We start from the raw sequence: 24,143 nt of genomic DNA, 5'->3' as shown, positions 1-24,143 counted from the left end.
GTGTTACCATTTTTATCTAGATTGATATTCTACCAAGAATCCTACGTGGATTTTCAGTTGTTCCTACGTGGCTATTTGTACTCACATAGCTGTGTCAGTGGTATAACTTGCTGAGAGCGACCACCCCAATTGCAAGGGGAACGCGGGTGTCTGATGCTTACCTAAGTGTTACCTGGTTGTTTTAAAATTGTATCGCCCACCTTTGTTGTAAGCTGTCTCGGACATTTTTGATAATGAAGCAGTGTCTATAAATAAGGCAAATACAATTGCTTTAGGTAGCTTTGCCTAGAATAATAGGTCTTAGGCCCGACACTTCCTTAGGAAAAGTGGTTTGCTTTTTGCAGGCAAGGTATTTTCATTCCCATTTAAAATATGGGGTAACAAAAGCAAAGAGACTTTTACAAGTTAATGCAGGGTCCCACAGCTAGCAAACTTAACAGGAAGAATTTCACCCCAGGACTCCTGAAGCCTTGTGCAATTGTTTTTTCCCTTAGGTAATTCTGCCTGGTCCTATGATCATGATCACTCACTCGTTCAGGGAGTCACTAAACACTTACTGAGACCTGTTCAGCCGCCAGTAGGGACCACAGCATTAATAACAACCCCAAACGAACAATGATAGGACTGATTAAGTGTACATATTGAACACTTAACTACATAGAGAGGTGTTTTTCAACCTTTTTAAACTCATGGCACTCTTGAACCTATAGTTAAACTTCCCAGCATACTTAAACTACCAAAAAAGAGTTAAAAAAAGAATATACTTACTATGCTTTCAATTTTTTGTGAAAATAATTTAATTAATGATCTTTACAAATTTTCCTCCCACCTAAAACCCTATCACGGCACACTCGTGGAAAATCACTGATGGAGAGGCTGGGTGAGACTCCGCTCCGAGCTTTATTACGAATTCTTTTCAGCCTACAACAATTCAATGAATTGAACACAACACTACATTTCCCTGGCTTTGGGGTTTCTCTCTGTGGGGTTTTGTTCTTTCAGCTTCTGTTGTCTTTTTAAGCTCTGATATTCTGTGAGCCCAAGGAAAGATCTGGATGGCTGATGCTGTGGGAGTGTTTCTCTCCAGGCTATATCCACCTTGGCATCAGGCAATAGGGGGTCTTTTAGATTCTTTGTGAAACCAAAGAATAGCCGAGAGCTAAAAAGGAGCTATTTAGACCCTTATGTGTGTGATTAGTGGTGGAGCCTTAAGTTAATTATTGAGAGTTCTAAGTAGCTGATCCAGTGGTACCCTAAGCTGCATTAAATACAGTTTGGATTTTTGGAATGTTGTTGCATTGAGGGGCACATCACCGCTGTAATCAAATCACTGCTCTATTAGCCCTTTTGAACTCATCTTCTGCCAGTTATAAAGCCCATCAATTCAGATCTTTGGGAAATGGTTGTGTAGAAGAAGGCTGTTCTTCTTATTCAGAAACTGAATTTCCGATACCTAGGGTACACCTTCCCCAGCTGACCCACCGAAATGAAAGACGGAGAGCAATGATTAAATCTCATTTTTCCTCCCGAGGTAGCAGGATGAGCTGGGTCAGTGAGGCCAGTCCCTGCAGATGGCTTTAAAATACCTTTGTGATTTGATCTCCTCGCCTTGCCATCCATTTCTCTAAGTGCCCATCACTGTCATCCTTTAGACCCTGACAAGATTTCAAGGTGAGAACAGCACAAATGAACAAGAGCGTTGGCGATGACTCCTGAGGGGGCCGCTTATTAAATGAGTTAGGCAGCGAACCAAGTCTGGCTTGCGAGCGACAAGGTTGGCTCTCCCATTTACACGAACGTGATTTCGCGTATTATTTAACCCGTTGGATGACACTGTTGTCTCTTTGCCGTCCAACACACGGCATGGAAAATAAGTATAAGCTTACAAGTGAATAATGTCAGACTTTTATTTTCAAATAAACTGAAAATCACTTGGTTTCGTTTCTCTGTTTGGATTTGTGCTGGCTTTCTGGGAACAGCTAGAGAATGTTTATGAGGTGTGCGCGTCTGGAAGGGGAGAGGACGGGGAATAAAGATGCATTGTCCCACGGATGCACGTCTGTTTCAGGGACTCCCTGAGCTCCTCCCCTTGTTCATACCAAGGTCAGATAACACCAGTAAACGGATTTCCCCGTCCTAAGTTACTTTCCTACCCTTGTGACCACAGAATTATTTCTCTTCTAGCAGGTGCTGCATGTGTGTGTGATTTGTCACAGGTGGTAACGCATTTTCTGTCTTTTCCAGACTGGCAGTATGATGTTGCTCAGGCCCTGCCTCGGACAGCAGAGGACGTGGCTGTGGATTTACACTCCTACAGCCACAGGTGGAAAAGGAACCTGGACTCCCTCAAGGCGGTGGACACGAACAGAGCAAGCATGGGCCAGGACTCTGCAGAGCCACGAGGCTTCACGGACCTGTTACTGGACGACGGGCAGGACAACAACACGCAGATTGAGGTAGATAAACCATCCGGGTCGCTGAGAGGGATTAACAAATATATCTCAGATAAGGTGCCCAAATGCTGAATACACATAAGCTGTCCCTTCATCTCAATCTACAGCTTTCTGGATTTCTTCTAAAAAAATAATTTATTAATGAATGTCATCGCTAAGCTGTTCAGTCATCCATTAACTCATTTGCGCAGGAAACAGACAAATGGGAGCTTGGGGTGGTGATGACGTGAGGGGACAGCACTGCACCTGCTGTCAGGGACTTTGTTGTGTGGGCATCTAAATGCCACAGCCAATCATCCCTATATCATGCGACAAAACACACAAGCTGTACAGTGGCATGGAGGAGGCTGTAGTCGATCTACTTGGGTTTGTGGGTTGGGGTGTTTTCAAAGATGCTTTCCCCAAGAGTGGGCATTTAGGCAGGGGCTTGGCAGATGGAGAGGAGTTCATAGGGCTGATGACATGTTAATGCCAAGAGGGAGGGACATTCCTGGCAGAGTGAACTGCATCTGTGGTGAGGTATAGAAAGGCATGACATTGAGAGTCATCTGGGGAGACCAACCATCACAATTTGCTTGAGGCTGAGATACAGGACTTTTGATGCTCGCCTGGGCCAGTTCTAAACAAACTGGGGTGGCTGGTCATGCTGAGATTGTGAGTCATTCTTTGTTGTGTTTGGATCCATGAAGAGCAAGGGGGGGTTGGTGGTTGGACAGTGGTTCTTTGAGTTCAGGAGTTTGCAGGGGGCACATTGTAGGCAGATTTGGGGGTTGCTCAGAGGCTGCAAAGGTCATGTTAAATTTCTTAAGTTTCCATAGCTCTTAGCACTGCAAATCACAAAAGATGATCTTGTTTGTAAAATAGATATAACAAAAAAAGCAAGTAAATCTTAAGGAAATAAGCAAAGACCACCCAGGGGAGAATAAACAGGGACCATTTATTCCATTTGCTATAACAAGGGGGTAAGCCAGCCATGCCATTTAGATGGCGGAGGCTCAAAGCAGAAGGGAAGGCTTCAGATAAGCTCTGATGGGAGACTGTTGGCACAGGAAGTTAGAGGTGGGCCAATTAGAGGCAATCTTATGTGATTAGCTTGAGGAACGTCTTTGGCTTTCTATGTTTGGTCCTAAGTTGAATGCAGGGACAAAAAATAGGGAAGCTGTCAGTTATTAACCAAGCCCTAACATTTCTTTCTTTTTTTTTTTGAGACACAATCTAATTCTGGCATCCTGACCAGACTACCATGGCATCATAGCTGACAGCAACTTCAAGTTCTTAGGCTCAAGTGATCCTCTTGCCTCAGTTTTTCTACTTTTAGTAGAAATGGGTCTCACTCTTGCTCAGGCTGGTCTCGAACCTGTGAGCCCAGGCAATCCACCTGCCTCAGCCTCCCAGAGGGCTAGGATTACAGGCGTGAGCCACTGCACCCGGCCAAGCCCTGACATTTCTACTGCCAGGGCTTTGTTTTGGCTTCCGGACTGGCTGCTGTAGAGCGTGGGCTAGAGTTCTGCTGTCACGTACTGTCTGCCCCACTGGTGTGCTCTCTCTCTGTCGGGAGTTTCACTTCCTACTTTCTCCCAGGTGACAGGCTTATAACATTTTTATGAACCAGACAGCATTCTTTTTACTTCACCACAGTCCCAGAAATAGTCATTATTTAGGAAAAGAACTCAGTTTCCTAAAGTAGCTGCTACACAGTCCTGCGCATAGTATCAAGATAGCATTTTTGTTCCTGCACAGTGAGAGAAGTCTTTTGAAAATTTGAAAATAGCATAGGCCATGGGAATTCAGTGTGTGTGCAAAGGGCAGGAATTTCTGAGACTCCTTGCCATGGCCTTAGCTACTATGTAGCTGTGGTGTCCCCTGCCTGCCCCTACCTGGTCCATTAATAGATGACAGAGGACACATCAGGAGCAGAAGTCCTGTTATATCTCGTGATGTCTATAAGTGGCTCTGCTGGCTCCTGCGTACTATTTTGGCAACAATATTTTTATGGCAACCTGGACTAGGCCACGAACTTTTCTCTGAGCCCCTCTTCAGCCGGAGGGCGGCATAAAGAAAAAGTTGAACAGATACAGATGCATTGACTCTCTGCCCAGAAGTGGGACCCAGTGGAGATTGAAAGGGAAAGAACACTGATTCCTAGAACCCTAGGATCTAGAACTCTGTGTGCTGAGTTTTGTTAATCACTTACAAAATAGAAAATTTCTTGGTTCAGTGATGTGTCGGAACTCCTGAAAACATAATCCCAGCTGTGCTTCTGTTATTCAGACAGATTTTCTCTTTCTCACTTCAACAGAGGGAGGGCCACCGTAAAGTGTCAGTGGTGGTCTTGAATCTTTAAAAAGGAGGAAGAACAACATAGGAGACTTTGGGGGGTTGCTTGCCTGGGGCTAAGGTCTACCAGGTGCTGTGTGGACACTGTCCTGTTTAGTCCTTTAACATGCTAGCGAGATGGGTGTCCCCAGATTCACTGGATAATCTCAATGACTTTTTATAGCAGGGCAATTTCAGATTCGGGTTTACTGTTTTCCTAAAGGCTTCCGTGAATGAGTTTTCAAACCCAGCTGGCATTCAATGCCAGGCTTGCCAGGCCCCAGGGTTTATCCTTTCTACTTGACTTTGCTTTTTCCAGTAAAAAGAAAGACAAATGGGTGGTGCCTGTGGCTTAAAGGAGTGGGATGCCAACCCTATATACCAGAGGTGGTAGGTTCAAGCCTGGCCCCGGCCAAAAACTGCCAAAAAAAAGACAGACAAATGGTACTTGCATTATACCTATAATGACTCTGAGTAGTGGCAACCCTAGAATATCCAAACGCTGGGGTTTCAGTCTGACTTAAGGGGACTTGTCTTGAGTTGCATAATAAGAGTACTGTCTTTATTTTAAGATTCACATATTTTGACCAGGTTCTGGGGGTTACTAGGAATGACTGAGGATCTAAAGTCCCCACCTCACCCTGCCATCAGTCCTAGACATTGCCACCAGTTTTGGAAACAGATCTACACTTGAAGCTTCTTCGGAAAATTTTCTTTATCTTGGTCCTGAAAATGATATTTTGAATACTGTTGCATCTCTTTTGAGAAAAATAAGTTTTGCTTGATTGAGTTAAACAAGATTAAGAAAGAACGGAACCAAATGGTTATGGAGTGAGTACTCTTTGCTGGCATCATGACAAGATCTTTCTTATCTTTTTGGAACATGCATTCTGGTTTATGTCATCTCATATAAATGACGCTCCTGAAAGTCCATGTGTGCTTTTTCCTTTAGATGCTTTCAAAGTCAGTGTCAGGGATAAGAATTAGTTTGTCCGGTAGCCCTGGCTATGGTAGTGACTGTTAACATCATTTATATCCCAAGAGAGCAAAACCAACCCAGATAGTTTCCCAATATGTGTTCTTCTTTTTTCCCTTTGTTTAGAATGTGTTCATATCCCACATTCATTTAAAATTAAAACAAATAATAAAAACAAAGAAGATAATAGCACATTTACTGTTTTTGTTCACATTAATTCTGAAATTAACAAAGGCTGTTGTTATTCTTTTTTTTTTTTTTTTAAAAGACAGAGTCTTACTTTGTTGCCCTCGGTACAGTCCTATGGCGCCATCGCTCACAGCAGCCTCCAGCTCTAAGGCTTAGGTGATTCTCTTGTCTCAGCCTCCCAAGTAGCTGGGACTATAGGCACCTGCCACAATCCCCAGCTATTTTTTTGTTGTTGCAATTTGGCCAGGGCAGGGGCTGAGTTTGAACCCACCACCTCCGGTAGATGGGGCCAGCATCCTACTCACTGAGCCATGGGCACCGCCCAAGGCTGTTACTCTTTTAACTTGGTCGTTGGTGATAGTATCTTTTTCTGGCCCTACACAAGAATAGGTAATGAAGTGAACGTAGAACTTAGTATCCTAGTGAAAGAATTCTTCCAATGAAAGATTCGCTGTTGTTGTTTTCTTTTTTTAATATTCTCCCCGTGATGGTATAACGATGTCTTGAAGTCAGCAGTGTTTCCTTTTGAGGAAGGAGGGACCCAACAGCTGGCAGATGTCACCACTGATCTCAGGGTTGATTTCTGTGAGTGCTATTCCTCTGCATTTCCTCTGTTCATATGGCTGCACAGCCATTTAGATGAATAGGTATTAAAAATGAGGTGTCATAAACCTGTCCCTGAGTGTGCTACTGTTGTAATTATTATTTTGGAATAATAATGGCTTCTGGGACTCTCAGGTAAGACTCAATTTCATTCATGAGTTGGCCTTTTTTGAGCTGTCTTCCGTGAACCCACAAGCCCAGGGACACATGTAAACAAGCAGGGGAGGCGTCTTAACCTTGAAGTTGCCCTTTCATTACCTGGCGTGGAGCTCTTGCCCCCACAGCTCCTCCTCATGAAACAGACAGGGCTTTAGCAGTGCTGGCTCAGAATTACTGATGCTTCATAAAGCTCAGTTTCAACAGACTATTCCTGGAGAACAGTGTTGGTAACTTACAGTCCTTCACTCTACAGAAATCAGTCACAAATTCCTCTGTGACACATGCTGAACCAAATGTGTGCTTTTTACCCCTTATTCTGGTATAATAGTTAGAAGGGTCGTAGTGCCTCTCTTGGGACAAGGAAGGTCTCATGGAGTTCTTTTTCCAGTACCTAACTAAACATTGCAGGCATATCCAACAACTGTTCTATCATCCATGGGTGCCTGAAAGTTCATATCTGAGGAGAGTACAGTTGAGAATGATCAGGAAATATGTGTGAGAGATTTAGCTAAACACTGGAGATAAACAACTTTTCTCTTAAACGTACATGTAAAAACTCTCTTTGCTTTTCTGTGTCATAAACGCTGCCACTTGTGATGGTACCTTATTTTTTACAAATCGTATAATGCGTTTCTGTAAAAAGTTCACCAGTTAATTTCTGCACACAAGGTTATTGGATGAGTTCTAATATTTTATTGCAATTCCTAAGTAGATAATTTTTATTTGAGGGGAAAGAAATTACAGGTAGCAAATCCTTAATCTAAAAGAGAATGTGGAAAGGAGCACAGTGGATCATGCTTGTCATTACAACACTTTGGGAGGCTGAGGCAGGAGGACCACTTGAGGCTAGGAGTTCAAGGTTATACTGAGCTTGGATTGTACCACTGCACTCCAGCCTGGGCAACGGAATGACACCCCAGCTCTTTAAACAAGGAAGCAAACAGACAAAAACCTAAAGGAGTGTGATTGCTTTGATGATTATTTAATAAAGGAAAAAGCACGTTTTGGAATGTCGACGTGGACAGAATTTTCACATCATATGTTTTCGGTGTAGAGAGTACATCAGATTATCCTTAGATAACAATTCTACTTCTTATCTATCCATCAAGCCTAAAAATCATTTCTCGATTTCACAGGTCTGACATTGCACAAATGACAATAATGAATACAAATATAACGTAGTAATGAGACACACCACCCCACTTCACAGAAATAGTGGGATAAAAAATTGTGGCGCATCACCAGGCTGGTTCTGTCTTTGAGCTGCTTCCGAGCTCAGAGAAGACAGTAGTTGTGTAGGAGAGAAACGTCATAATGCAAACTTTCGACATTTTTCAAAAGGAAGAAAAATACCACCCGGTATTGAACAGTTCTGTTACTCTATATTTATTATGAAAGCTGGTGGAGATTTTTTTTTTTATGAGACATTTCCATTTTAGGGGAGTTTGGAGGTGCAGAGGTTTCTGTGTGTGATTACAGAAGCAGAAATCTGTGCACGGGGAATGCTAGGAGTAATCTTGAGGAAGATCACATCTTGGACACCCCAAATGAATCAAGTTATCCCAAAGGCTTATAGGTGGCAGACTGGCTTTCACAAAAGATAAGAAAGAAATCTTTGTGAAGACGTGCACTTGGAAAGGAGAAGAAATACTGTAGAAGTTAATTAACACACAGAGGGAGACCTTGATTAGCCAGAGAGCCAGGATTAAGGTAGGGGCAGGGTATCATGTCAACCGAGTCATAAAGGGAGACTTAGAAAGATACCGAGGTATTGTTAAACAGAGAGTTGTGCACAGGTAAGCAGGGGCAAGATTTTAAACTTGTGTGAGATGCTAAGGTGTTAGGAATTTATCAAGGAGTAAAATAGGACAGCAAATGCAAAAGAAGGATGGACCCCACTTCAGGTGTAATTAAGTAATAGAAATGTTTTAGGAATTTAATATACCTGCAGGTGCACCTGCAGGGGACTGTTGTGGTGGGCCCACAAGTAGCCTCGAATAATGGGTGAGGAGCCTTTTATACTATTATTATTGTGCGGGTCAGCAAGCTAGTGCAGTGCAAAAGCCAATCATAGCTTGGCTTGCGCACAGTTCAATACAGATCAGGGTCACAAGGTAAGGGTACATCATAAAGGTTTACACAACTCTGGGTGGGGCTATGTGTTCATAAATCACAAAATATATCACAAATACATTACTTTGAGATCCTAAGATGAGAGTCACATAGTTCAGGAGTACAAACAAGTGTTGGGTAAATTTCTGAGAACAACTTGGGGCCTTTTCACCCAGGGCTTTATTTGGAATCCACCCCTCCCTTCGCTCAACCCCTCTCCCTGCATACGTCCTTAATCTCAGGCTATTTCTTTTGGTTTGAGGGGGCTGGGACTAGAAGGCTTAGGAAAGGTTTCCTTTTCAGGAGTAGGGGGCTTTGTTCCCCCCTGGTCTTAGGGAGGGGGTCAAGGGCTGGGGGCTTGGTTATTACAGGAGGTGCTTGGAAGCTGCTAAAAGGTATCAAATACGGAAAGGCAAGTTCTCATTGATGCTCCTAATGGATTGCTGTGCTCCTAATGGAACTGACTGAGAAAGTCCAACTCTGAGAGTGGAAAATAGGTTAAATTTACGTAAGAATTATTGTGGGGTGACATAGTGAGTGGTTAAAGGAAACACTATGAGTGAACCCTATGAATTTCAGAAATATTTAGGTTTTTACGCTATTCACTTAAATTATTATCACCAGCACTGAATCCAGACTTACTGCTTTTGCTTGATTCCAAAGAGGTGTGGATTCTTGGCATTGCTTCTCCTGGCAGAGTGACCTCATAGCGCCTTGAAAACATGAGTTTTTTCGTGTCTGTCTAACATGAGTTGGGAAGAGGCCTTACTTCTTTAGTTCTCTAGGGCCAAAGGTTCTACGTTAACTGACAACACAATCTATTTCAAATTGCTTTTTTGGTTTGGAACTTTGCAAAAATACGTAGTTTTTAAACTCCTGATTTTATCTCATTCATTTTCTTTTGGAATATCGATGAGGACTTTTACTTTGCAAAAAAAAATATGTACTGAAAATAGTAAATCATACAGAAGTGGGATCTACTATCCTCACTCGTCCTCTAAAAAGATAATGAGGATTAAAATAAAATGTCATATATCTTGTTCAGTTATAGATTATTCTTAGCTTGACACATCAGCTCTTTCTGGGAACAAAAATGGAAAAAGGTCTATAACTGTCCTTATGAAAGAGTTCCGTAAAGAATAACTGAATTTTCTCTCTGATGCTTCACTGTTAGCTAATTGAGTTTACTTACGGTAATGGCATGAAAATAGTCTATGGAATGATGCACACAGGTTGTGAAATTATTAAGTGTGTTAGTCATCTAATTTATTTCCAGAACATGAATTAAGTTTCAGAGTGAATAACATTCTCTCAGTCTCCGTGTTCAAAGAGAAATACCATATTTAATCTCCCTATCACCGGAGGGACTCTAAAATGGATTATAAGAATATTGCATCAAGCTTTCTCTACTTCAATTCCCCAGCCATTCATGAGGACCCGGTTATATCTTCCCTTTGAATTCAGTAGCGAGAGTGATAAGGAAATTCTAATAAAGGCAACGTCAGGTGACTTTCTGATCATCCTGCAAACTTACTTTCCTTCTTTGCCTTCTCAGTCTCCAATAGGACATCTAAAATACACTTACGTGAAAATTATTCTTACCATTATAGGTTACATTAATTGTTTAGCCTCAACATCGCAGGTCTCATATTTATCTAATTGATTTCTTTGCATAATGCTCCAAATTCTGGATGAATTATTTTGGTGGTTCAGAATGTGCTGGTCTTTCCATGTTGAACGCAGGTCTCAGGCTGAATGGGCACGTGGCCATTTGGTGTTGTCCACGTACACATCTCCATGAATTGCCGAGAGAACTTTCCTCAGGAACTCAGGAGCGGGAAGGCCACAGATATGTTCCTGGCAGCTCATGGAGATGTGCACATGGACCATCGTTCAGTGGGATACACCCAGAGTGAGGCAGTGCTCCAGGGAGGGATTTGTTCCTTTGCTCTTCCAAGCATGAGAGAGAGATTTGCACAGGGGCAATGCCCATCTGGGGACCAAGTGCAATCCAGGCTTACCTGCCAGCAGTTTAGGAGAATGTGAAAAAAGTCATTCATCAACACCTGAGGACTGGAGTTGCCAAGTCCTCCGGAATGTTGATTGACTTCAGCTCAAGCCATGTCCCTGGGGGGGACCAATACCTGTCTCTTCAGAGATTACTCAGTGGGCACCCCATTCTATATTTATATGTTAGGCCTTAAGCACTAGGTTTTTTCTTAAGATTTTCAGAACCAGAAATGGAATAGTAGAGTAATTGTAGCTCAAAGGCTAAATAAATCTGAGTCGGCACAGACATGCTAGTAGCATGGTATCTTTTACTGCATCTGGGAGAGTGTCAGGGACACTACTTATTCCCAGGAAGATTTGTAGTGTAATGAATCCAGCAGCCTCTACGACATAAAACTCAGGTCGTTTTTAGGATTATTAATGCCAATCGGGTACATTGGCATTATCATCACATCAAGTCTGTGCCATCCAAATTAATGTGCACTCAACAATTTAGCACCAATTCATCGAAACCATAAAGGATAAAGGTTTCTGATAAACAATGATGTTCTGTCATCTTACGCAGCAGTCAAAAGTTTCTGCAGACCTTTGCCAAACGTGTTTCACGTGTCTTTGATGGACAGAGTGCCGTAGATGGAAACACCATTAGGTCTGTACATAAATGGGCCCTTACAAATGTAATGGACATTTAAGCTTGAGAGACAAACACTGCATTTCCATTTTTAAGTCGTGAAGTATAACATAGTCTGCTGCACATTGAGAGAGTTTTACATTACATTTCTGAAACAGATTTAAGATAGGAGTCTCTTTTAAAAAATAAAAGCACGTTCATTACATTTGCATTTGTGATACAGAAATTGGCTAATGTGCTATGTCCTCTCTCCTTTGTTAAGAAAGGCATTAAATATCCAAGGGTCTGAGAATGGGTGGCAATGTTTAGAATAAAAAGAGACGCCCTTAGTTTTCTTCTTTGTGTATTCCTGAAAGAAAACCTTTCTGTTTATGTCTGAGCAAGGCATGGATGTCTGAATCTGTCTAGAAGCAAGAGAAGAACTGAACTTTGCAGCCTTTGGGGACAGCTGCTTTTTAGCTATTTTCTATATATTTCAAGCCTTCAAGGCTGAGCTATTAGATTGAAGTAATAGTTTGGAATCCATCGCAGTGAATTGAATGGATGAATCAAACATGGTTGAAACTATTTTTTTTTTAACATGTAATTTCTACCTCTTAAGAAACTTCCTTATATGGATGCAGTCACTAGCTTCAGGAACAAAGCTACGGAAATCACCAGTATTTACCTTTTAGACAACATCTATATACTTGTCTCCATTTATTTTCCTACTTACCTACCACCTATCTATATTATTTTGGATTCGCCATGCTGATGCCACTTGTGGCCAAAGGAGTTTGACAAAAAAACTTGTAAAGCAAACTTCTGTTTAAATTTTAAAATTTCACATCATTACAGTACCTTGTAGTAAGGAAATCTTTCAGGTACTTCTAAAACTAAAGATGTTTGATTTCACAAGATGTTCTACCTAAAAATAATGGTGCTTAATCTTTTGGGCTTTGATGAATTAAATAATCTGGAAAATTTTATAGTTCATGAAAATGAATGCATTGATTTCAATCCTCAGATTTTTTTCTCTAAGAAAATTTAGCTTCTATTTTCTTATTTTCTTGGACAACAGTGCTTTGCCCAGTACTCATTATTTGAATGTTAATCGCTGCTTGTCGAATCACTTAAAATTAATATGTAGTAAAAGATAATTTAAAATTTCATATGCTGAAGACGTTTGCAAGGAACATTCCCACCCCTCCCAAAACCTGAAAACAGTCAATTTGTAAATGGTAAATAGGATTCCAGAATGATTTGTTATGTTAAAAACCAGATGTACCTGATCATTTTTCTCTTCCTTAAATACCATTTTACTCAAAATTGACTTATCTTCCTCTGTCTGTTGAGTAATCAGACATTGCTTTATTATTTTTGCAAATAAATGACATTAATCTTCATCAGAATAGAACACTATCACCTAGAAATGGGAAGTGCTTGTAAGAAAACAAGATGCCTGGCTCATGCCTATAATCCTAGTACTCAGGGAGGCAGAGGCAGGTGGATTGCCTGAGCTCATAGGTTCCAGACTAAGCAAGAGCAAGACCCCGTCTCTAAAAATAGCCTGGCGCTGTGGTGGGCACCTGTAGTCCCACCTACTCAGGAGGCTGAGGCAAGACAATTGCTTGAGCCCAAGAGTTTGAGGGTGCTGTCATGTGAGCTATGACTTTGACGCCATAGCACTCTACTCAGGGTGACAAAGTGAAACTCTGTCTCCAAAAATAAAGAATGAAAGAAAAGAAAACAAAACAAGATTATCTATACAGACACATGCTAGAACAAAATAATAAGTATTCATTAGAAATTCCGCACACATTACGAATTAGACCAGGTAATAGTAAAATTGTCTTCTAAAGGTAAACATACTTTTTAGGCAAATTGTTTTATAGTCTCTGTTCCTAAAAATCTCCCTTAAACCTAAAGAAATAAAATGATGAGCAAATTAAGAAGCCCCCCACCCCCACACTTTTTTCCTTTCTGCCAACAGCCCATCCACGGCGAGTTCGTTTCTGGCAAATCTCCCAAAGAGAGGGGAGCAGCTCCAGTTCAGCTATTTATTGGTCCACAAATAACATTACAAGAAATCAAAGTTAGTTTTGCCACGAGAGTGAAAATGTTCTTTTACCTCCTTGAATAGGGTGGCCCTGGTCTGAGCAGATTGAGAATGCATTTCAGATGCTTTGTTGAGACAGCGTGGTTGCTGAACAATTAGAGCTGCTGTTTCAAGGATTCTTAAACATTTTGCTTTGTTGACGCGTGTTTCTTACCTTGTTATTGGAAAAGAGAACGCAGCAGAGTCTGCACACACTCATTTGCATAAAAGGCAAGAGAATAGTCCTCTGTGAAAATGTTTCGGTGTTTTTCTCTCAAGAACAGCGTCAACATTTTCAAAGAGGACTATTGTTTTTTTTAAGTGATCACTTGTGAACGCAAATCATACAAAATGGCAAAGGACTGTGGGACTGTTCTTCTCGAGTTTTTACTGACGTTTTAAATGAAGAATCTAGGAAAAGGAAATGATTTCTAACTTCAAAACAGTCCCTGAGACAAAGTAAGGAGTGGGGTGAGGGCAGGCCATCAGAATCTGGGACAAACATTAATTTTCTCACTTTGTTCCGTTTTATTCCAGCAGAGCTTTTGACCAGTCATCTTCTGCCTGCTCTGCAGCCACCATGCCAATATATCACTGTCTTCCTTTGAGCTGCAGTTGCAAAATTAGGAACTGAAGAATTTGGCATTGTAGGTGGTGATTTAAAAACCCTTCTATCTGTGAAAGATTTTCCCCAAAGCCTTCATGTACAAGTTTTGATAATTTGTATGTATGCGTGTGTATGTTTGTACACGTGTGTGAGTTTGTATATGTTTGTGGGCACATCAATTCTGATTGTGTGTGTGTACCATTTCTCATTACAGTAATTAAAAATTACTTCTGGCCAAGCACGGTGGCTCACACCTGTAATCCTAGCACTCTGGGAGGCCAAACTGGCTGGATTGCTTGATTTCAGGAGTTCAAGACCAGCCTGAGCAAGAGCAAGACCTTGTCTTTTGGTAGGCTTGTAGTCTCACCTACTTGGGAGGCTGAGGCAAGAGGATTGCTCGAGGCCAGGAGTTTGGGTTGCTGTGAGCTATGACATCATGACACTCCACCCAAGGCAATGGAGTGAGACTCTGTCTCAAAAAATAAATTATTTCTGGGGGGAGAAATAGTGGCTTAGATAATGCTGTACCTTACCCAAAGTGTGCGCTCAAATAGATATTTTATTTACCCAAGCAGCACAATCAATGTTTTTCTGTTGGAGATGGTACTAAAAACTAAACAGATACTAAACAGGGCTGGCAAGAGTCCCTTTCATGTCAGTGAATTCTTTAAGTTTTAAATATGACCTCTAGACTGTAGCTTTCAAAACATCATGGTTTGTTGTTTTTTTTTTTAATAGTAGGGATCAGAAATTATGAAAGGGTAGGGAAAGGGTGCAGTGGTGACCCCAAGATGATGGGGGAATGATACCCTTCAATCCTTTCTTCTCTCATTGCCTTCTCTTTTAGGAAAACCACATAAAACCCCCAAAGTCTTGTCCACCCAGGTCTGTTCCAACCATTGTGCTCCTTCTGTTTTCTTATCGGAAAATTAGCCTTCCCAGTCACGTATTTCTCTTGTATAAAAGCTCATATACTACCAGTGACTTGTGTCGTCTGAAACCGTGCATGTCCCTTGTCGGCATCATTCCAAGGCCATAGAGGAGTGTCAGGTAGAGTGTCTTGTGTAATAAGTGAAGGGAGCCTCTCTATTTCAAACGCGATTGGCAAATGAAACTCCATGGATTGCCCTCCAAACCAGATAGCCATGAAATGACCAGACTATTTTAAAAGACCAAGTCGAGGGAAAACCTAACTCAGACTGCAGTCTCCTTCAGGGAAGAAACAGTGCCTGGTTCTTTGCTCATGTTCATAAAGCACCCACTGATTTGAAGCAAATTTTCTTGGATGCAGGGAACAGTCGTGTTTAACTGAGGGTTAGACATAAAACCCAGAAAGGATAGAGAGACTTTTCCTTTCTTTTAAACCGAGAAAACCAAGACGCAATTGTGGTTTGACTGTTACATAAAATCTAGGCCATGTGACAAGAAGTAGAACTAGATTGCGACCAAAAGCCTGGCTATTTTTTCCTGGCCATGTCCACATTAAAATGAGCCGTGAACTGGGTTCTGTGATGGGACTATGTCCACTGGGATTCTTTCTCGAGCAGGACATTTATTTTCACACTCAAATGACCTGAGTACCATTTTTCTTGTGAAAAAGAAGAAACACATGAAAAATGGAGGGAAGGAAGGTGGTTACAGAGAGGCCCAGAAGGTGTTTATCTGACGGCCGGGGCTTTGACATCCCTCTTCCCTTAAGTACAGGACCACAAGCAGTAAGTACCTTCGCTCCGGTTTCCATTTACCTGTGCTGATGAAAGTCCATGCTACCTGCATCTATTTTCTTCATCCCCCTCACACTGTGTCTTTGAAGACTTACAGATTGAGGCTGTCCACATGCAAAAGAGGAAGAGAAGGCCGCAGCAGCACTGATGAGAGCAGGATCACTGCTTGTCGTGTTTGGAACAAAGCAAAGTGAAACTGTCTGCAGTTTGCAGAGGGGCGAGGAGGGCGCTTACAGGAAAGCATCCTCTTGGCTTAGCAAGCTGCAGCTTCTGTTCTCCATCGGTTATTTACCAAGCTGCAGCTTCTGTTCTCCATCGGTTATTTACCAAGCTGCAGCTTCTGTTCTCCATCGGTTATTTACCAAGCTGCAGCTTCTGTTCTCCATTGGTTATTTTGCTTCAACAATGGCAGTTTTTACCCACTCTCCTGCTTTCCTCTCTGCTTTCTCTCGGAGGCAAACACAAATTACAATGCTGCACAGCACGCATGGCTGGAGAGAGAACAGAGAAATGCCTTACTGATTCCTGTTCACACCACAGATGACAGAAAACCTGGAGCCACTGCTGTGGCTCTTAAACCACCTGTGTGAGTGCTGAGTGGGCTTTCTCAGTAGGGAGCAGGCATCCGAGTCTCCTGGGTGGCCAGGAGCATTTGGGCATCTTGGTAGAAAAGGGGGATCAGATGCATCGAAACCCCAAACCCTTCCAGGATTACACAACCACTCACTCCTGGGTGAATAACCCGAGGCCCCCCAGCTTCCTTTAATAGAGTGATTCGTATCTCAACTTCCTTAGGGAATCAGAGGCACCTATTTCCACGTTCCCCTGTGGCGTCATCAGTCTGGAACTTCTCTTTCCATTTTCTTGATTGATTGTGCATCTGTCCAGTTTTCCCATTTGAATTCCTGTTTTTAAAAATGATGTATTAAGCCTCAGTTTTGTATCCACTATGCCCTTTCTGTCACACACATCCTCTGAACAGAATTACATATGTGGATTTTACTAAAGTTACCTTGATAAGAGTTCTGAGGGTTTCCAACTCTTCAGTCCCATATATATATATACATATACATGTATATATATATTGCAATCTCATATATATGTATATGTATATATAGAGCAGTCTTTTTTTTTATTCCCTCTCCCATGCCACTGCCCCCTCCCCTGCCTTAAATTACCCACCGTGCAGGCTACAGTGCTTGCCTTCTGCATACTTTTATTATATGCAAGTATATTACGAAAAAATACATCAATAATATCATCGTATGTGCTTTAGAACTTGATGACAAATATATTGTGTTTCTATTGCAGACAAATCCAAGGTAGCCTTGGGATAAACCATTCGGCTCCTGCTCTCTGAAGTTCAGGCGGGATATCCTGCCTCCCCCTATCACCATCTTTTTTTTTTTCTTTTTGAGACAGAGCCTCAAGCTGTCCCCCTGGGTAGAGTGCTATGGCATTACAGCTCACAGCAACCTCTAACTCCTGAGCTCAAGCAATTCTCCTGCCTCAGCCTCCCAAGTAGCTGGGACCACAGGCGCCGCCACAACGCCCGGCTCTTTTTTGGTTGCAGCCATCATTGTTGTTTGGCAGGTCCGGGCTGGGGATTCGAACCCGCCACCTTAGGTGTACGTGGCTGGTGCCTTAGCCGGTTGAGCTATAGGTGCCGAGCCTATCGCAGTCTTATATTTAAAAATAATCACTGTATTTATGTTCAGTTGCCCAATCCGAGTGCCCTTCAGGTCATGCAGGCCATAGCCCTGGTGTAAGAAGGAGACAGAGGAGGAGGAAGGAGAAGGAGGGGGAAATGGAGGGCACACATGTGGCATGGTTTATTTCAGAAGACTGTCTTCCTGGATGGAGGAAAATGGTACAGCATGGGGACACAGGGACCATAACAGAAACTCCCAACCAAATTAGCAGCTGCTGCCCACCTGCAGCTGATAGGCCCTGTGGGAACCTGGGTCCTGGATGCCAGATCATCTCCTTTTTTTGAGACAGAGTTTCACTTTGTTCCCCCTGGTAGAGTGTCCTGGCTCACAGCAACCTCAGACCCTTGGGCTTAAGTGCTTCTCTTCCCTCAGCCTCCCAAGTAGCTGGGACTATGGGTGCCCACCACATCACCCAACTACTTTTTGGAGATTGGGTCTTGCTCAGGCTGAGTCTTGAACTCATGAGCTCAAGGGATCCACCCGCCTCGGCCTCCCAGAGTGCTAGAATTACACTGCATCCAGTATAGATCTCTTCATTTCTAAGGAGACATCGAAACATTAAAAGGTTGGCCATTCATTCATTTTATTTAGTCACATGTGTCCCAACACAGTGATGGCAAAACAAAGCATGTGTACAGGCCCGTCTACCCCAATATGGGCTGCCAGTTGCTGTTGTGAGTACACACCAAGCCAATGACTAGGTGACCTCTCAGAAGACCTCTTTGTTCCAAGTTTGGGGAGCTGCCTCAATGCTGAATATTGTCATGTTTACCCCATAGGCAGCATACTGTGTGTGAGCTGAATCCAGCTACCCATCCTCTGATTCTTGGGTGTATATCCCAGACTTCTCTGCTTTTCTCCTTTACTGATTTTATGTCAGCATCATGCAGGTGAACTACTTCCTTTGACGTCTATTAACAAAAACTTACTGAGATCAGGTAGTTGAAGATGGTTTTAGAGCTCTCCCCTTCAGTGGCAATTTTGAAGGAAATTTCCAAGAGTTTTTTTCTTGAAATATCACAGTGTTTGAAATTGCACTCATGAGAAATCTGCTGCTTGGTTATAATCAATTCAGTACTCCATGTTTTGAAAAGCATTTAGACATATGGAGAAAGAACTTCTACATCTATTATTTATTGCCCATAAATATTATAATTTAAACAATGACATTTCTTTAAGCAATCATCTTTTCTTTTTGTGACTGAGACATTTTAGACATGCCAGCAAGACAGTAGAAAGTCATAGTGATTTGAAACATTGGCAAAGACAGGAGCTGGTCTAGGACTATCACTTGTTCCCTACAAATAAACAAATGAGTTAAACTATACGGTCGTGTGACCACCGCATATGCTGTGATATTCGGTATATATAAAATAGCCACAGGCTTTTCTAAATTTGAAGGGGGAAAAAAAAGAATGAAATTCAACCAAGTAACTGGTGAGGGATAAACTTTTAGTCTATGACTGGTTGCATTTCTTCTCATTTTTATAGTAGTTCATGTAGATATAGGTGGTCGCTTACACAAGAAACCTACTTTAGAGTGGTGCTGAAGTGAGTGGGTGCAGTTTAGACTGGCAAGTTATTTAAAGAAGGAAGGTCAGGACCTGCATCCTCTGATGTTGGTCCCCAAGGTCAGCTATCTCTTTCCCCTGCACTGCCTCTTTCTATGGGTTCCTGGTAACTGATACCTGGTGCTGTGGGCTGAATTGTGTCCCCATTAGGTCCTATGTTAAAGCCCTAGCCACCAACATAACTATATTTAGAGATAGGGTTTTTAGGAAGTAATTAAAATTAAATGAGATCATATGATTGGAGTTCTAATCTGGTATGACTGGTGGCCTTAGGCATACTTCTCAAGGAAAGGCCAGGTAAAGGCATAGGGGAAGGTGGCTGTCAGCAAACCAGGAAGGGAGTCCTCATCAGAACCTAACCATGCTGGCGACCTTGATATTGAACATCCAGGCTCTGGAACTGTGAGAAAATGAAAAAATAAAATAAATTTCTGTTGGCTAAGCCATCTAGTCTATAGCTTTTTGTTAGAGCTTACAAATAAACTAAGATTCCTGGTATGTGTGGAAAGAGAGCCTATTATGTGACATTTTTCCAAAAAGGGAAAATGAAGTTTCCAATAATTGGACACCTACTTTAGGTTGTTCTTTATTAAAGAAAATACTATGCCTCTTCAATTGTGTGACTGATTGTATGGATAGCTGGCAATAAAGACTCACAGTACAACTTGTTTACACCCGTTTTCTCCTGGCCCATTCCCAGTAAACTTATGATAGTTAACTTCTTAAAAATAGACACTTCAATTTGCCAGACTATAAAACTTGCACTTTCTTCATTCATAAGGACTCTCTGTGAAGCTGGAGAGATTCCATTACCTCTTGCATACATCTATATCTCTATTCATGATCTATTATTTGTAAACACTATTCCTTAATGTTCTGAGATGTTTAGACTATTTTGGACTCTGAATCATACAGGTAAATCCTTCTACCACATTTTACATGGGTGAACATGACCACCCATGATTGCATATATTATTCAATGAACATTCATGTCTGATGAGAAAATTAAGCATCATTAGCAATTTTTTCTTGTACCCTACATAACCCTGTTAGAGTAAAATATGGCATAAGTTACATAGTGTCCCAAGAGCTCTGGTCCAATTAAGTGAGGACAAACCTGAAATAAAACCTACAAAGGAAAGGTGGAGGAGAAGACAAATGAGTTCTAATAATCTAGAACTTTTTGGCAAATTCAAACTGATTCCATGTTATCTATCTGAATAGCAAATTATTTAGATACCAATTTACTTCTGGAAGTATTTTAAATATCATTAAATTAAATATAGTTTAAATATAGTTAAGAGTAGTTAAGCTGAGGATTATAAAATCCATGTTTTATCTACATACAGAATACGTAGCCATAGCTTTGTCCAAACTCTTGTAATGGGGATTTTTTTATCCTGTCTTAAGAGAAAATTCTGTTTTAGACCTCTTGATTTATTAACTTGTTTGTTCATTCTTAGCCAGATTTTTCAACCCCAGAACATTCACTTGTTTACCCTCATTCTGACATCTACATATAATAAGGCCAATCCCTCCTGTCAAGCTGTGGTCTCCTCCCCATTTCTTTCTCAAATGGCACATACCTCAGCCATTCTGGTCTTTCTCCTTCAGCCACATTTTCTGTTGTAGACATCTGGCTAAAACACTGAGTTCACAATTGCACGCAGCAAAAATTCATCATGGAACTATTATACATCACACAGCAGACTAGCAGCTGTGTCTCAATTTATTCTCGGCTTCTCCTCTATAAATCAATTTATTAACTGACACACAGAAATTCAGAGTGCTTTTTTTCAGTAAGAGAAAACAGATTTTTTTTGCATCCGTTGATTCATTTATTCATTCCACAATTATTTCATGAATGCTGTTTGTATTTTTTAGTAAATGAAGCAGATAGGAATGGAGCCTATGTGGAGTTTACAATTCAGTGGGGTGGCTAAAATAAAGTAAACAAGTAAGTCTATAATTACAAATGTGATGGAATGAAGTGGTTACAGAGATAATGGGTTAATGCTTTGGGGTGAGAAAGGTCTCAAGATGGAAAGACTGAGGAAGACCTGTCCTGAAGCTGAGATCAGAGCCCCGAGGCCCCTGAAAGCTATATGAGAACAATTGAATTTCTATAGGGTCTGATGTATTCCATGATCATTATTTGTACTATGCATAGCTTTATCCTCTGGGATCCAGAGGCTGCTTTCCAGAATAAGGATTAGAGGATTATAAGTATGTGAACAAATTGCCTCCCCTACCTTCCTCCACTCTCCAAACCTATCACCCCTACCACATACACTTTGCCAAGTTCACTGTGGTTCTGAGAGATGGCCTCTCTGCCACCTACAGGGAACCAGAATGCTTTTGGGGGTTCTTTAGAATCCTATATCACGAAGAAAAAATGTGAAGCACATTTTAATAATCATTGGCTACATCCATCCTTATTTTTACTGGAGTAGGGGAATTTTGACTTTTGAAGATAGAAATCTTGCATCTTTCCTAGAGTCTCTGTGAATAAAATACACTTGGCAGAGTATGAGAAATTCTCTGAGCTTTAGCTCAGCAATTTTATGACAAATACTTTTGATTATTTAAATATGTTCTAGTCTACCTCCAAAGGGGAAGACAAATTAAACATTGTGGCAGTGGCCTCTGGAGTCTGGATGTCATCATAAAACCAATTGAAACAAAAAACAACTTGTAGGGTTTTTTAAATAGTGGCATTTACAAATATGTAATATTTACAATCCCTATTGTTTCAGGAAACAAGCAAAAGAAAGAGAGCATGACAGAATAAATAATAGGTAAAGAACTAAACGTATCTTACCAAATTATCCTTATTTTGTTCACATCTCACTCTTTGAGAATCACTATTTTATAGGTTCTTTACTGTGGCTCTAAAACATGTCTCTAAATCATTAATTTTTTATAAGTAGATGCTATGGTTTGAGGGTATCCCCCGAAAAGCATATGTTGGAAACGGAATTCTCAGTGCAATAGTGTTGAGAGGTAGGGCCTAACAGGAGGTGATGCTTTTATTAAGCCATGGCTGATTAAAGGATGAGTTTTTCCCCTTCTCTAGCTTTTTCTTGCGTGTTCCTGACCTCTCTTGCCCTTCTGCCATGAGATAGCATAGGAAAAAGACTCTTGTAAAATGCTGTCCCCTTAATCTTGGACTTCCCAGCCTCTAGAACCATGAGCCAATATGTTTCCATTTATTATAAGTTACTTAGTCTATGGTATGCTGTTATAACAGCACACTCTGGACTAAGATGCAATGCAAACCATAAAAGTTATTTCTAGGCAGCCACTTTCAAAATAAAACCTTTTATTTAAAAAAAATACCTACTGGGGGCGGCACCTGTGGCTCAGTGAGTAGGGCGCCGGCCCCATATACCAAGGGTGGTGGATTCAAACCCGGCCCCAGCCAAACTGCGACAAAAAATAGCTGGGCACTGTAGCGGGCGCCTGTAGTCCCAGTTACTCGGGAGACCGAGGCAAGAGAATCGCCTAGGCCCAGGAGTTGGAGGTTGCTGTGAGCTGTGACACCACAGCACTCTACCAAGGGCAATAAAGTGAGACTCTGTCTCATAAATAAATAAATAAATAAAAATAAAAATAAATAAAATACCTACTGCAAATTATTTTATAACTTAATATTCTAAGGGAAATTTCCACCTCTAGTTTTTGAGACTGTCTGTTCATGTTGCCTGTTTGGCTTTAATAATCATTCCTCGTATTCCTCTACATGTTTTGAATACTATTTTTGGCATTATTGTTGCAATAAAAACCTCTGGACCAAAGCAATACAAAAATCTTAGCTACATGAGGGGACCAAATATGTATTGGATTTGAGTAATTATGTGCTGCATGTTGGACTCATTACTATGAAATTGTCAAGTCAAAATAGCGTTATGCAAAGACCTAGATTGAACTTGAGTTGTACATTAGTTGTAACAGAACACTGGAGTGCTGTTTGTTCACGCCTGTCCTCACTCGTCTGGTTCCAAGCCCTGTTTATTACATCTTTGCTCTTGGTTCAATGTTTGAACTGTTCCCCTGAACTTCTTCCCCATCGTTTCCGTCTTTACTCTCTGGAGTAATAATGTTTTTTTCTAGAGAAAATACTCAAGGAAAATGTGGGCATAAGTTTCTTTCACTTTTTTCTTTCTTCAGATTGTATTCATGCTTTCACCAATAGGCAAAATCAACTAAATGCATTATGTTAACTGGTGACAATTCTAAGCAACTTTGATGCACATTGTAAATTAATGAATAGAACTACCAAGCCTACCCAGAGGAAATCTGTGAGAAAATGGAAACTGTCTGCTTTTAAAAGTATTCTATTTTACAAGCATATAGAGTTCTAATATAGACCATTCGACTACAAGTTTCTGTTACAATTTCTTTTGAACTTTTCATTTGAGATGCACCAGGAAATCAAGAGGCTCTTGGGTATGTTATTAATACAATCAATTAATACCTGTGTTTCCCACTCAACTGTAAGCAGCATAAATGCAGGGACTATGATTCCTTCTGTTGTTGTTGCTTCCTAGATACTTCTTCAAATGAAATTCTCCTGAATAAATGTTTTTAATATCCTAGTAGCAAAGGAAAAGATATTAACTCTAAAAAAGCAAATGTGATACTTGAACCACGAACACCGGGAAAGAGAATACTCTCCTCTTTGAGTGTTCACCCGAGGCTAACAAGTCTGAACTAGTCAATTCAGTCACATGACTCATGTCTTTAAAAGAGAGAAGAAAAACAAGAGAGGTGGGATAATTTCAGAGAAATGTTCAATTTTGACGTTTTTAAGGATAAAATGAGATGGATAAAATCACCTAGAGGTCACTTAAAGATTCCAAAGGTTGTCCAGGTACAGTGGCTCATGCCTATAATCCCAGTACTCTGAAAAGCTGAGGCAGGTGGAATGCTTGAGCTCAGGACCAGCCTGAGCAAGAGTCTCTCCCATCTCTATTAAAAATAGAAAAATTGGCTCGGCGCCT

At 41.2% G+C, this 24,143-nt stretch overlaps 1 protein-coding gene across 1 annotated transcript in view; it reads left to right on the top strand.

Moving 5' to 3' along the window:
- PLXDC2 (plexin domain containing 2) overlaps positions 1–24,143 on the top strand; it is a 370,418-nt gene that overhangs the window by 148,505 nt on the left and 197,770 nt on the right. Inside the window, exon 2 of the mRNA XM_003786768.1 lies at positions 2,245–2,456. Within this exon, the coding sequence (XP_003786816.1) occupies positions 2,245–2,456 (212 nt within the window). The remainder of the gene's footprint in view (positions 1–2,244; positions 2,457–24,143) is intronic.

This window comes from Otolemur garnettii, unplaced genomic scaffold (genome assembly GCF_000181295.1).
Source record: "Otolemur garnettii isolate 467f Iridium unplaced genomic scaffold, OtoGar3 scaffold00019, whole genome shotgun sequence".
Lineage (NCBI taxonomy): Eukaryota > Metazoa > Chordata > Mammalia > Primates > Galagidae > Otolemur > Otolemur garnettii.
The sequence above is the reverse complement of the archived record's forward strand: the minus strand, read 5'-3'. Positions and strand labels throughout refer to the sequence as shown.